The sequence below is a fragment of the Bradysia coprophila genome (assembly GCF_014529535.1).
Source record: "Bradysia coprophila strain Holo2 chromosome X unlocalized genomic scaffold, BU_Bcop_v1 contig_35, whole genome shotgun sequence".
Classification (NCBI taxonomy): Eukaryota; Metazoa; Arthropoda; class Insecta; order Diptera; family Sciaridae; genus Bradysia; species Bradysia coprophila.
Genome location: NW_023503325.1, coordinates 2,716,940 through 2,731,466, shown reverse-complemented (window position 1 = coordinate 2,731,466; position 14,527 = coordinate 2,716,940). Strand labels below are relative to the sequence as shown.

The 14,527-nt window shown below is 38.3% G+C and overlaps 2 protein-coding genes across 2 annotated transcripts; one reads left to right on the top strand and one right to left on the bottom strand.

Annotated features, from left to right (window-relative positions):
• Window positions 1-4,162: 4,162 nt before the first annotated feature.
• LOC119069539 (beta-mannosidase) lies at window positions 4,163-14,292 on the top strand. Its single transcript, XM_037173616.1, has 13 exons — window positions 4,163-4,458; window positions 4,526-4,675; window positions 4,740-4,888; window positions 5,210-5,403; window positions 5,464-5,722; window positions 5,886-6,075; window positions 6,137-6,422; window positions 6,487-6,594; window positions 6,656-6,846; window positions 6,916-7,337; window positions 7,448-7,639; window positions 7,708-7,902; window positions 13,738-14,292. The coding sequence occupies exons 1-13, from the start codon at window positions 4,350-4,352 to the stop codon at window positions 14,002-14,004; spliced, it is 2,712 nt and encodes a 903-aa protein (XP_037029511.1). The 5' UTR covers window positions 4,163-4,349; the 3' UTR covers window positions 14,005-14,292.
• On the bottom strand, window positions 7,918-9,718 carry LOC119069540 (cytochrome P450 4V2-like). Its single transcript, XM_037173617.1, has 3 exons — window positions 9,321-9,718; window positions 8,421-9,263; window positions 7,918-8,346 (listed from the first exon to the last, which is right to left on the bottom strand). Exons 1-3 carry the CDS (start codon window positions 9,624-9,626, stop codon window positions 7,960-7,962), a joined length of 1,536 nt encoding a protein of 511 aa, XP_037029512.1. The 5' UTR covers window positions 9,627-9,718; the 3' UTR covers window positions 7,918-7,959.
• Window positions 14,293-14,527: the final 235 nt, after the last annotated feature.

Here is a 14,527-nt window from a genome sequence, read left to right as displayed (position 1 = left end):
GTCAAGATCAGGTTCGGGTTCCGGTCTGACCGAACCCGACCCGTTCCGAGCCTTAAACGAGCCCCAGTAAATTCGATGAGAAAATTTAATTTTTCATTGTGACTATTAATCCATCACTGATTACAGTGTGGTGGCGGATGTAACAGTAGTAGCCAATGTGCTGCTTATGCTGGTACAACAAATTGCAGATGTGGTTGGTTCACATGTAGCCTTTCCACTGCTAAAGGTGACCTCACGGACATTCAACAATTTGAAATTTTCGTCAAGAAATACAGCGGGTAATTCATTCTGACTTCACGAAAAGAGTACACTGTTTTACACTGTGTCTTCGCATCATTTGTTTCAGTACCCCATTGTTTACTTCTGCTGAAAAGGCGTACCGTAACTCACCAATCGTACTGCAATCAGAAACAATCAACCAGCAAGTAGAGATCCAGAATGACCAAACAGCCTCGGTGATTTCAATAAGAAAATCTACTTTTTTAATGTGACTAATAATCCATCATGTTACAGTGTAGTGGCGGATGTACCACTAGTAGCCAATGTGCATCGAATGCTGGTTCGACGAACTGCAGATGTGCTTGGTTTGGATGCAGCTTCACCATCGCTGAAGCTGACCTGACAGACGTTAAGCAATTTGAAATTTTCGTCAAGAAATACAGCGGGTAATTTATCATGACTTCAGTGCTTCAGTACACTGTTTTACACTGTGTCTTCGTGTTACTCGTTTCAGTACCCCATTGTTTACTTCTGCTGAAAAGGCCTACCGTACTTCATCAATCGTAACACAATCAGATACAACCAACCAACAAGTATATGCCCAGAACGACGAACGAGCCCCGGTAAATTCAATGAGAAAATTTATTTTTTGTTGTGACTATTAATCCATCACGTTACAGTGTGGTGGCGGATGTGTTACTAGTAGCCAATGTGCTGCTTATGCTGGTACGACGAACTGCAGATGTGCTTGGTTCGGATGTAGCCTCTACACCGCTGAAGCTGACCTGACAGACGTTCAACAATTTGAAACTTTCATCAAGGCATACAGCGGGTAATTTATTTCGACTTTTTAGCATAACTTCAGTTGATGTACTCTGCTTTAACACTATGTCTTTGTATCATTTGTTTCAGTACCCCATTGCTTACTTCTGCTGAAAGGGCGTACCGAAAGAGTCACTGAAAATGGAAGCGAACGATAATCCACGGCTCAAATGTAATGATTGATAAATGAAATAAAATCTTTGAATTTAGAATCAGTGAAGGTTGTTTGACCCTGTTCTCGACGAATGAAATATTCGGTTGTCTCGACAAAATTCCACTTTTTGGTTGCTTAAGAAATAGTGCGGACTGCGAATAGTGTCAGCATATGAATGTTAACTCTTTTTCTCCAAACGGTAGAAAAACGAGCAAGAAAACATACGATCCGATTTCTTCAAGATCTTTAGTCCATCTCTTGAATTTCGTATATCTGGCAAACCGAAAGGAATCATATCACAGTCATAAGCACACACTTACAACATTCCACCGTATTTATCTTGACAACATGAACTACGTGCGTGAGATGTTTTGTTGATCCGAGGTGAAGCCGAGGTCAACGATCTTAACTAAAGGGATTCTTACTAGAAAATACATTTATTTTAAATGCGACAAAAAAATCTTACGTAAACTTGTCGTTTCATTTTACATGCTAGCAGATCTGCACTGACCATGCCATAGTGTGAAATGGGTTGTTACTGTTTTGACATGAGCGTTAAAACTCATTTTATGTCACAAGGACGGAAAAGTTGTAAAGTCGAGTTTTCGTGTGAAGTTTGTTGATCCGAGACGAAGCCGAGGTCAAAAACCAAGCGAAATAGTTATTTATCATGTCCGGAGCGATAGCGGAGGACTTGACGCAGTCTAACTTCCAAAAAAAGAACGAAGAAAATTTTTTGAGACGCGGCAACTATACATATATAGGCGAGAATTTAAGTTTCTTTCCTTTGGCCTGTATCACCACAAATTCTATCTTATTCGCGCTTCAAATACGAGCAAAACGAGCTATCACTCGACTATGTAACTTTAAAATTACCGGAGATACATCGTTTTGAAATTGGCACTTTTCACAGAAAATACACCAAATTGACTTTTCTCAAACAATCAAAATCTTTCAACTTACTCTGTATGTTTCTATCTGTCTATCTATCTGTCTATCTATCGACGGTCGATCTCGGAAACTAGTCAGCCAATATCCATGAAATTTTGCAGGAACCTCAGGGTGGGCATAAAAATGAAAATTTGATACGCCATTACCCCAGGAAAAACCAGAATTTTGTTTTATTGGCCTCGAAGTGGTTTCTGAGTGTGGTTTTCGAGGGTCGGGAACGCGTTTTCGGCTGTAGCTTAGCTGTATTGAAACCTACAGAGGCGTGCGATCCATCAAATGAAAGGTATTCGTAACACGATTCGAACAAAAAAATAATTTAAAAAATCGGGGCAGATTCGTTTGAGCTAGAGTGATTAGAGTGACCAAATTTTGAGCTACTCGAGCGTAGGATGAAAGGACTAATATTTTTTGGGGTTATGAGAGATAGAGAATTACTTTCTTCGGCAAAGTCTCAGAGTTTGACGAGTAGAACAGAGGGGCATATGTGAAAAATGTCGAAAGTTGGAAATGGGTGGGTCAATTATGTTTTTAGAGGTATTTCTTGAATGGTGGCAGATAGAGAGTTACTTGCTTCGGCAAAGTCTCAGAGTTTTACGAGTAGAAAAGAAGGGCATTTGTGCAAAATGTCGAAAGTTGGAAATGGGTGGGTCAATTGGGGTTTTAGAGATATTTCTTGAATGGTGGCAGATTTTCGTCAAATTTCGAATTTCGTCAAATTTTCGATTTTTGTCAAATTTTCGATTTTCGTCAAATTTTTGATTTTCGTCAAATTTTGTATTTTCGTCAAATTTTCGATTTTCGTCAAATTTTCAAATTTCGTCAAATTTTCGAATCCCAACAAAAATCTCTTCGAGAAAAGTGTGACGCAGTCTTTGAAATACGATTTCTAAAATGAATGATATCGCTAGAGTTGACGCTTTCAGCTTCATTACGCAAAAACTAAATTTTACACCCAATTAGTTCAAACAAGCTGGCTTAGGTTTTCTCATCATCTGCCAAATAATTTTTACAAAAAAAAAATTTTGACTGGAAACAACCAAAATTTTACCAAAAAAATCTGCGTCGCATGTGGCAGATAAATTTTCTTGCTGGTCTGTTCCTGAACATCGAAGTGTTCTAAAACTACTAAAACGACTGATATCCCAACAAATCTCTTCGAGAAAAGTGTGACGCAGTCTTTGAAGTACAATTTCTAAAATGAATGATATCGCTAGAGTTGACGCTTTCAGCTTCGTTACGCAAAAATTAAATTTTACACCCAATTTTAGTTCAAACAAGCTTGCTTAGTTTTTCTCATCATCTGCCAAATAATTTTTTACCAAAAAAAAATTTGACTGGAAACAACCAAAATTTTACCAAAAAAATCTGCGTCGCAAAGTGGCAAATGTTCAGGAACAGACCAGCAAGAAAATTTATCTGCCACATGCGACGCAGATTTTTTTGGTAAAATTTTGGTTGTTTCCAGTCAAATTTTTTTTGCTTCAAAATGCTTCATTTAAATTCAAATTAATAGTTTTCAGTGCTAGAAGCTCGTAAAATTACTTACGTCTTTTTTTTGCATCGTGTGATTGCATACTTCCCCTTCGGCTCGAGCTGCACTTGGCCCTCAGTGATCGGTATAGTCAGTGTGGCCTTGCTAAGGCCGTCGACAGTTCATTTAATGAACGATTTTCAATCCATATACAGCCGTTAAACCACTCGTAATATGTATATTTCAAAATGTGAACATTACAATCCAGACTTTGAATTGTTTTATAGTTCATTTCACTTCATTACCAAGAGGACCGTTTAAAATGTAATTATAGTTTGGAATGAACAATATTATTCATTAAAATGCCATCAGTGAATGAATACCATCATATACTCATTCCCTCTCCAATTTGATTCTGTTTTAAAGAAGTTTAATTGATAAGCAATTTCTCTCAGATCCATTCAATAGAACGAATGTAATTTAAATAATGCTCAATACTCTCGCCATCAGCACATAATACTCTGATTAGATAAAGTAAAATCATTATTTGCGTTCTGTTATGCAGAACCACTTTAAGTGATCACGGAATTTTTTTGTTTCGTTTGTAGAATTCACTCATCGTTAATTTAGTTGTGTTGGTTGTGCATTCGAATTTGTTGCAGGGAGAGGATGTTATTATAAACGTGAAGGGTTTCAAGTTTTTCAATTTAAATTTTAGAAAGTTCGCAGAAAATGTTTGAAAGAATCGCGGTCACAGTCATTTCGTTTAATTTGCTTTTAATTGTGGCTTCAATTGAGATAAATTTGAATAGAGGTTGGAACGTAATAAATGCCAATGGAAGTAAGTCCGACATAATTCCAAAAAATTTCCCTACCGTAATAACGCTGTGTTCTGTTGTGTGTTCAAGGTATCGAACTGAACGATCAGACTATTCCATCTGGGATATATTCAGCATTGGAAGAGGCAAATCGAACCGGCTCAGTTCTTAACACTTACAACGATGTAAACCTCAGATGGATTGCAAAGGATAATTGGACGTACACTTTAGTCTTCGACGGTATGGTCTGGTCATGCAGATGTAACTAGTCTTTTCCTAATAAACATTTTAATAATCTAATCAGCACCGGCCAACGCAAATAATTTGACCACTGTTCTTGCACTCCATGGCATCGATACGAATGCAAACATTTATTTAAACGATTTAGAACTCGGTAGAACAGACAACATGTTCATCCGATATCGATACAGTTTAAAAAATCGTTTGAAGCCGGTAAGTGTTCTAACCAGTGCCTATTTCAAAGAATTGAATCCCTAAATTCCTTAAAATTTTCGAAAATCCCTCAAAGTTCTTAAAAATTGGCCTCGGAAGCCTTGGAAGTAAATAAGTCAAAGAAATGACTAAAAAATTGAGGAATTTTAGGGAATTCATTCCCTTAAAATGGGCCCTTAATCCAACAGTCAATTCGAAAAAAATTAGTAACCAACACGTTGTCGGTGTACAGCATAACACGTTCTGCACTCAACATTCAGATTAATCTTCTTCTTTTGTCATCGGAATAAATTACATTTGCCACTTTATCAATCTTAATAGACCAACAACACTCTTCGCGTGGAAATTCTATCACCAATTCAAGTTGCCAAATTTTTGGCAGATGCTAACAAGATCACGCCACCAGAATGTCCGCCCACTAGGTATAATGGTGAATGCCATATGAATTTTGTAAGAAAAATGCAGTCAAGTTTTTCGTGGGATTGGGGCCTAGCAGCACCATCTATGGGCATATGGTAGGTGCAGGAAAACGGATAATTATTTTAAGCATGATGCGTAACAGTTTATTTTCCTAGGAAAAATGTTCAGCTTGAATTGTACCAGTCGGCAATAATTCGAGATCTGACTTATTACTTGGACGAATCGAAGGATATGTGGTTCGTTCATCTGACAATACATTTCGAAACGGAAAGTGAAAACAATTCAACGGCGGTAGAAGGAAATTTGACCGTGGAAGTTAAGGAGTTGTTGGTATTGCCGATCAATACAACGCTATCGGCTTTACCGGATGAAAATGGAGAGTTCAGCTTTAACATTTCTTTCCAGTTGCCTAAAGTAAGGAAACATTCATTAATTCTCATCCTCTTTTTCGACTCGGTTTTGTGCGTAGTTTCGAATGCCTCGCCCCATTCAATGGGACGAGAATTATGAAAACTTATTGAAATCCTCAATTTACATCCAGTATCAACAACAAAAATTTGTAAATTTTATCTTAAAGGAAAAAGTGCAGCTCTGGTGGCCGAATGGTTATGGAGATCAACGTTTATATACGTTAGTAGCATCCTGGGAAGGTTCCGTTGGACGCACTGACACAAACCAAATTCGGAACTTCGATCGAAAGTTTATGACGTCGACGAAAAGTATACGACTCGGTTTCCGTACCGTTGAACTTATTGAAGATCCATTAGGTACCCCAAACTGTCAAATCAAATAAAACGTTGACCAATAGACTAATAGTTAACGTTACAGATGGTGGTACGTCTTTCTACTTTCGGATTAACAAGCTGCCGATATTCATGAAAGGGACAAACTGGATACCGATGCATATATTACCAGAGAAGGGCGCTGACAGGAATCAACTGGAATTTTATTTCAGAGCCATGAAAGCGTCACACATGAATATGATACGAGTGTGGGGTGGTGGCATTTATGAGTCAGATTATTTTTACGATCTTGCTGACGAGCATGGCATTCTAATATGGCAGGATATGATGTTTGCGTGCGCAATGTATCCGGTGTTTGATGGCTTTTTACGGTAATCGAATATGGGGAAACATTACCAAAACATTTGTCGAGAATACTTTCTGTTTTTGTTATAGTTCTGTAAAAGAGGAGGTTAAACAAAACATTCGTCGGCTACAATCTCATCCCTCGATTGCGGTTTGGGCTGGAAATAATGAGAACGAAGCAGCATTAAGAGAGAACTGGTAATGGGAAAACTTCCAATTCGCATTTAGGGTTATCAAGTTAATTCTAACTATCCCGAAGGTATGGCACTGGGAAGGATTACGATAGATTCGTCTCCGAATATCTGCGGCTCTATAATGACACCATAGCGAATGAAGTGTACCGGAATGATAAATGGCACATTTGGTTGTATTCATCACCGTCAAATGGGAAGAAAAAATCGAACGAGTCAATAATTCAAGATAATCCACAGGATTGGCACTACGGCGACAGTAATTCCACTTTATGAATCCTCCGGAACGAAATTTGATTTTTCTAAAATTCAAAATTTTCCTCTGCAGTTCACTTCTACACCTATCTAGCCGATGGATGGAATCCAAATATTTATCCGCGACCTCGATTCGTTTCCGAGTATGGTTTCCAGAGCATACCATCCCTGGCCAGTTGGGAATCCGTTCAATCATCAGGCGATAATTTAAATGATCTGATCGACCACCGCCAACACTTTCCTTTAGGCAATGCTCCGATACTTGATCTAATTCACAAAAATCTACCGGCGTTCGACCGAAACGACACGCCATATGTGGAAAGCCTAATCTACTTCAGTCAAATCAGTCAAGCAATGGCTATTAAAACGGAAACGGAAGTTTACCTCATTGAACAGGACGGTCTAATGAATACGATGGGTGCGCTGTACTGGCAATTGAATGATGTCTGGGTTGCACCATCGTGGTCAAGCATTGAGTTTAATGGTAACTATAAGGTTCGCATCCTTTTGATCGATGGATTCTTAGAAATAAAGTGCGCACGTTAGCATAGTCAGTGACGCAAGTTCCGTTTTTCACTTGATTTATTCGTTGGACGACATTATAGATTTTGCAACATTATGCCGAGAAGTTTTTCGCTCCAATTTCACTTGCCGTTGTTGTCGACTTAACCAATCACATTAACGTCCACATCGTTCGGGATGTTAAATCGATCAAAGAGGACTTCCAGCTGACCCTTAAAATCTACAATTGGTCAAGCTTAGCCGTGAAGTACATTCATACATGGAATTATACATCGGTATGTTGTAGAGCCGGTAGTTTGAAGCGGAGGGTGATTTTAAATTTTTCTGTTTTTTTATTACTCAGACGATAAATAAGTCCGTGGAAAATATTGCAAGATTTCATCTGGATAACTATTTGATACCGCCGTTAACCAGATACAATGCGGTTATGGAATTCGTTCTGACAAAGGCAAAGGATAATGGCACCACCATCGCTACCAATTTCGTTTTTCCCACAAAAGTTAAGGATGCTGTCGGTATCAAGGACCCGAAATTAAAGGTGACAATTTTGCTCTTTTCTTCAATATTGAATTCAGTGGTGCGACAACACTTTATTCTACACTGTCAACGATTTGAATTTCAATTGAATCGGCTTCATCGTTTTGATGGTAATCTCGAACGACAATGTCAAATCTCCAATGGTAGTGACTGGAATGATTTCAAATTGTGTGACAATTTGTGCAATAACAATCTTCATGAACGTCTTAGCGTATCGTTGTCCGATACAATTTCTCTGGCCAGCACTGAACGGCACGAATGCAAATGGATGTCGTCCGGTCGAATTTTCCGGCGAAAATCGTTCCGGATCAAATTTGTTCGGTTCCGGCCAATGAGTGGGATTTCGATTGAGCGCAAAGTAATTCATCCAAATATCCGTTCCTTTCGGTATGACATGATCGCCAAGAGTTAAATTTTCGTGTAGATGACGACCGGTAAAGGGGACCTTTTCAATTTCCAAAAAAAAAACGAATTTCAATTATTTGACAACCGCCTCACACAGTCACAACTTATACTCACGGGAGGATAAACACGCATCGACTCTTTGATGACCATCTCTAAGTAGGGAAATTTCGACAAATGATCGGTGCTAATTTCCGTTGCTCCGTCGCCAATAACTTCAGTTATTTCGGCTCGTACACGATGTTGTACATCAGTGTAATTCGCAAGGCATACGAGAACAAATGATATTGCGTTCGAAACGGTGTCATGTCCGGCGAAAGCGAAATTATCCAACTGGAATTGAATGTCTTGCAGATTTAAACTGTTGTCATTCAAGTGAATGTCCAACATTAAATCCAACAGCGACTTCAATTTTCTCTTTCCTTCACCAACTCCAGTGCGTATCGTCGACTCAACTTCTTTTTTCCGTTGTCGGACAATGCCTCCAGTAAAGTCATGCATATTTTTGATCAATCGCTTCGATCTTCGACCATCCGGCGTCATGGCATACAGTCGCTCATTTTGACTGAGCAATGAATTTAGGGCTCGTTTCGTTGCCAATTTGTTGAATTCAATGAAACTTGTGGAGAAAGAATTCTCGTCACTTTCACAAGTTTGTGTTTTCATGTCCACGCCCATTGACGTCTCACAAATGGTGTCTAAGGCACAAGCCGATAATGTGGCCACACAGTTGGTGACTTCCATATTCAAAGTGGTTTTGATTTTGTCGCACAACACTCTCGCATGTTTATTGATCAGCGGATTGAATTCATCCATTATCTTGAAGTGGAAAGCCGGTGTCAAACTTTTCCGATCTTTATGCCATTTGTCTCCACCGCTAACGATCAGACCCGTTCCGAGCCATGGTCGAAGTGGACTGTACGAGGTTGATTTGTTGATATGTGTGTTCGATGTCATCAGCTAAATTCCGTAGAATGATTTTGAAAAATTGATTCATTGTTGTTGCGACTGTCATACCTTTTCAAAGTGTTCAGCAGAAAAAATGTGGACGGTAGGTTGGAAGGCCAATGCAAAGGCGTACAGACCGAACTCGTGATATTCCACGGCATATTTGTAAAAGGCCTCGAAAGACGATTCCGTAATGTCCACACCTCTTTTCAATAATAATAATGAATGTCCAACCACTGGCAATTTACCGGCAGGCTGAGGAAGTTTCGAAAATTCTGAACGAGTTTTACTGTTGCGCACCAAGTAAATAACAACAAAACTAACGAAACCGATCAATATGATCGCAGGAGATAACAGACTCAACATTAGAGCCATTTCTTTCTTCTCTAAATCAACCGACGAACAAAGCACACCACACTTGTCTGTTGCTTTGATATGCTCTGCGAGTAAGATACAAATCTAGAACAACATAATCATCAAAAATAATGAATCGAGGGGGAAACAACACGAGCGAACGGTGGGGCAGTGTTAGGCGAATAATGAGCGAATGAAGGCGAATAATGTGGAAATAATAGGCGAATAATGGGCGAATGGTCGAACGGTGGGACTAGATTTTCCATTGTTGTTTCCCCCTTGCAGTGAGTGATACCACTTTTTCGAATTGAATACGTTAACGTTACCCATACTACGTTCGTATTCAAGTACAACACGATATTTTTCAACCGCTAAATGTAGTCAAACCAATTAAACGAAACTCCATAATATATCACATTTTCCATCGACATTCGCAACATTATTCTTTTTGTAAACTGGTTTTCTGTGTCCAGGCACTATTTTAAGAAATCGGTTTATCTCAAATATTTCTCCAAAGTTACTTCAAAATTTCTTAAAAGTAGTCCCTGACCCTAAGTCTGCTTATTGCGATATTTCGTGATAAGTAAAGAGCTGCGTCGAAATGGTAATTATTATTGTGAGGCCCCTCTATTATTTAACATGATTCGCATAATAATAACTAAGTTTACCTGTTTTCAAGCGTACTTGCTTCTTAATTGCTTTTAAATTAGTTTTCAATTTTAATGAGACTTGATCATACCCGACCAATGTTTATGCTCTGTTTTTGGACGCGCAGCTGATTTGACTCGTTAAGAGGGCAGACTAGGTGTGAAGTAGGCTATATATTGAAAAATTGGTTTTAAAATTAATGTAGACCATTTAATGAAAATCTGTTCCAGCAATTAGATGAGCAATATGTTTATCTATCTCTAAAAAATGAAAAACGATTTACAATAAGCAACAGTTGGAAGAAAACCGATTTCCAAAATATGAACGTCGCTTAAAGTTAGGCTATGCAATATTTTTTTGGAAATCGGTTTTCTTCCAACTGTTGCTTATTGTAAATCGTTTTTCATTTTTTAGAGATAGATAAACATATTGCTCATCTAATTGCTGGAACAGATTTTCATTAAATGGTCTACATTAATTTTAAAACCAATTTTTCAATATATAGCCTACTTCGCACCTAGTCTGCCCTCTTAATATTACAATCAGAATAATTCAGAAGCATCAGCTAAATGATAGGTAGAAATTCAATGTCAAAATCCAAGGTTGTTTTTTGCTTTCCGGTCATTTTCTCGGTTCTTCAATGCTACGAAAATTATAAATACTCAAAGCGATGTCATATATGAAGCTGAACACCTAATAATTCTTCAGAAACGGTAAATATGTTACCAGCCTGTTTGAAATATATTCAAACTGTTAGGACAACGTGCTTCTTCCCTTGACTGAGAGGCAAGGCCTGACGACAGAAAATCATTTCAAAAGTTTGTACCATAGCACTGTCTCTGATACATCTCGCAACGAGAATGGACTTTATTGCCTGTCGTCTTAAGAAAGACACACAGGGGTTTAGGGGGTCTACGGATTATCTGTGAAAGAAATGAAATTTTGTCCATCGATCCACCGTTCATTCAAAGTCTCAGACCTAAACACAGGAACAAAAAACGACGATAAAAGGGCCAAATTCTATGTCCAAATACAGTCCAATCCGCGTAAAAACGTAGGAGCGAATTAAACAAAAACAAAAAGTCGTCCAAGTCTAGTCTATCCCTACAGTACCTAGAGACACCGTTTCGTCCCTCTAGCTTCAAGAACTTCACAGTTAATTTCTATAATTCCCGCGAATTATAGAATGAAAACAGACACATTGGGTTAACTCATCGGGGACGTCAATGTATTTGGACTTAGAATTTGGCCCTTTTATCGTCGTTTTTTGTTGCTCTGTTTAGGTCGGATGAAGTCTCGAATGTGATGGAAGTGTGATGAACTTTGAGTTGGAGCTTTAAGCGAACTGAAACAAACGTTGAAACTTTGAATGAACAGTGGATCGATGGACCAAATTTCATTTCTTGCACAGATAATCCGTAGACCCTCTAAACCATTGTACGTATTTCTTAAGACGACAGGTAGAAAAGTCCATTCTCATTGCGAGATGTATCAGAGACAGTGCGTTGTTCGTACCCATTACATTTTTTTGAAAATTGTCTTACATTGGTAAAAACGTTATATACAAAAAAAACGTCAGTTACGCTTGTTCTCACGATACTTAACAGATTTTCAAGTTTTTTGGTTTTTATCCACGACGAAATTCTCGTAGAAGGTTAATATTGAAGTTAAAAGATTTTAATAATCCTAATAATTCTCTGTCTTGGATTAGCGACATGGAAGGCTATTTTATGAATAATTTATTCCTTGTTAAGCTGCATAATATCGAAAAAAAAAATAGAGGTTTCTAACTCCCAGTACGAGCTGGAGGCGAGTTCTGGCATCGAATTCGCTAAAAGGCTTTGTAGCATAAGTTAGGAAGAACATTTTCTCTATCTTGTGTCAGAGGCGAATCATCCATTTATCAACCGAGTGAGTTGAACGGTTGAACCCTAAGAGTAATTATGTCTAGAGGGAAAATTTGTAACGACGAAATGTGGTCCCCATTTCGTATAATTTTACACCAATACATGTATGCGTGGACGCTTTTGGTAGTTCAATTTGCCCTCTTAATTAAGGGGCAACAACATATACCAATAAACATTTCGTATTTCATGTTGGGACCACATATTTTACGTAATTTTGTTCGAAATTTCCTCTCTAGGTATAATTACTCTCAGGTTGAACCGACTCAAAACACTGATTTGATGAAATCGAACGATCTGAATTCTCAAAAGAATTTTTTTCCTTTTTGTCGATAACACGATAACTTTAGTCATTAACCTGTTACAAACGGCAAGCATATGACCAGTATTAGCATCGGGTCTATTACTTCCATCGATAAAAGTATTTTTAATCTGTTGATTTCGAATCTTGTACTTCAATTTTTTGACATACATTTTACTATAGGAATGACAATGTTACCCATAGACTCTCAATATTTTTGTTATCACTTTCGATAACAGATAGCCGTATGTGCCAGGTTAAGCATTAACGAATTTGTGGCCAGAGCGAAGCGAGGACCGTAATTCAGACGATTTTATCAATGAGTCATTTTGCCTCAATTTTAGACACCAACGTTTCTCAGATGATTTTCAAAAGCTTTTCTGTTCTGGATAGCTTCCGATATTCCCAAGAATTTTAACCCATTTCAAGTTTAACATCAGAGACTTTTTCGATACACTTCTTCAGGATTTTTGTTTCTGTAGGAGTTAGAGATGAGCGGGCCGCCCGAAATACATCGGCCCGACCCGACCCGACCCGGCCCGATCGGGTTCGGGTCCGGGTTTTGAAAATTCATTCGGGCCGGGTCGGGTCGGGCTTTGAAAACAAAAATTCGGGCCGGCCCGACTTAGAAATACAAATTTAAAGTAAGCCAATAAAAGCCTATAAAGCATGAAACACTAACTTATTTTATTATTTTACTTCGCGTATAAGATTATTGCAAAGCTTTTATGCGTAGAAAATGATTTTTCATTAAATTTCTTATAGTAAAAAAAATTCGGGTCACGTCGGGCCGATGATTTTTTCGGGTCGGGTTGGGTCGGGCCGCGAAGAGAAAAGTCTCGGGTCGGGTCGGGCTCGGGTTCAAAAAATTGGATCGGGCCGGGTCGGGTCGGGTATTGAAAAAACGTCGGCCCGCTCATCTCTACTCTAAGTAGAATAGGACTAATACAGCTAACAAAAATCTCAAATGCATTTTTTTGTAGAGGTCGAAATAGGTGGGAGACCGAAAACTCGAAATTTTAGGTTCTACGATTTGTCGCAAGCTGTAACAGTAACTTAAATGCTGAGGGCGTCGAAACAATAGCGAATGTTGGTGCAAATAGCGTGACCCAACCCCGCAAAAATCTATGAAAAAAATTTCACTCACCCCAGTGGTGGAGCCTAGTAAAATATTTCTGCGAAATTATACCTGAATACTGTCTAAATCTCTTCATCGTCCAATAAATCTCCAGCGGTGAAAGACAAATTACCCATCAATAAACGTGAAATTTTGTTCAAGGTACAAAATATTCGTAAAGACATCGCCGATTCTTCGGTGGACGGCTATCGCACCATCATTTTTGATATCATCGTCGAAGCACCAGCCCTATTCGTTTACATCCAGATCCGACACGATGCCATCAGCCGGTTTGTGTTCACTGACAATGGATTCATGCAATTCGAACGGAATCGAACTATCGGCGTAAATTTCTATGATCCAACGGGTTCGCTAACGATTGACGATCGGAATATTCGTGTATTAACAGTCAATCAATTCATGAATTAATGTTTTTATATATTTCAAAGAAAAGAAAAAAAAACTTCAACTCTGTCTGTACACAATCAAATTTTGTTTTTTGTTTTTTTAATTATTTTCCACTAACAAAGGCCCTAAAATTAAAAATAAAAACATTACAATTGTGCGTAATGCAAACGCATGTATAATAATACCGTTTTTAATCCAATAATATTTTGTATGAAGCACGTAGTTACGAACTGAGCACAACTATTTTAAAAGATCTGATACACAAGCGATCTTCAAAAAATCAATATAACGTGAACTCTTTCAACTATATTTTATTATTATTTGTTGGCATCCACTCAGAATGGCATAGATAGACTATACAATCTAGGCTGTCGGAGTATACATTAGCAGTATTTTAAATAGTAGATGGTGGTAAATATAGTGCGTCGGCCAACATTGCCCTTTTCAATACACTCGCTTATTATTACCCAAATTAAAATTTTGTCGGTAATAACGAATGGTGTGCGCACAGACTGTTTCTATAGCTGCACAATGCATGCACATT

What these genes read in the sequence shown, in the direction of transcription:
- LOC119069540 (XM_037173617.1), bottom strand. Translation starts at nt 9,626, where the DNA reads ATGGCTCTAATGTTGAGTCTGTTATCTCCTGCGATCATATTGATCGGT. An exon ending in CTGCTGAACACTTTGAAAAG is followed by an intron (nt 9,264 to 9,320) that starts GTATGACAGTCG and finishes TACGGAATTTAG; the next exon opens with CTGATGACATCGAACACACA. An exon ending in CGATGCGTGTTTATCCTCCC is followed by an intron (nt 8,347 to 8,420) that starts GTGAGTATAAGT and finishes GAAATTGAAAAG; the next exon opens with GTCCCCTTTACCGGTCGTCA.
- LOC119069539 (XM_037173616.1), top strand. Translation starts at nt 4,350, where the DNA reads ATGTTTGAAAGAATCGCGGTCACAGTCATTTCGTTTAATTTGCTTTTA. An exon ending in GTACACTTTAGTCTTCGACG is followed by an intron (nt 4,676 to 4,739) that starts GTATGGTCTGGT and finishes TAATCTAATCAG; the next exon opens with CACCGGCCAACGCAAATAAT. An exon ending in AGTTTAATGGTAACTATAAG is followed by an intron (nt 7,338 to 7,447) that starts GTTCGCATCCTT and finishes ACGACATTATAG; the next exon opens with ATTTTGCAACATTATGCCGA.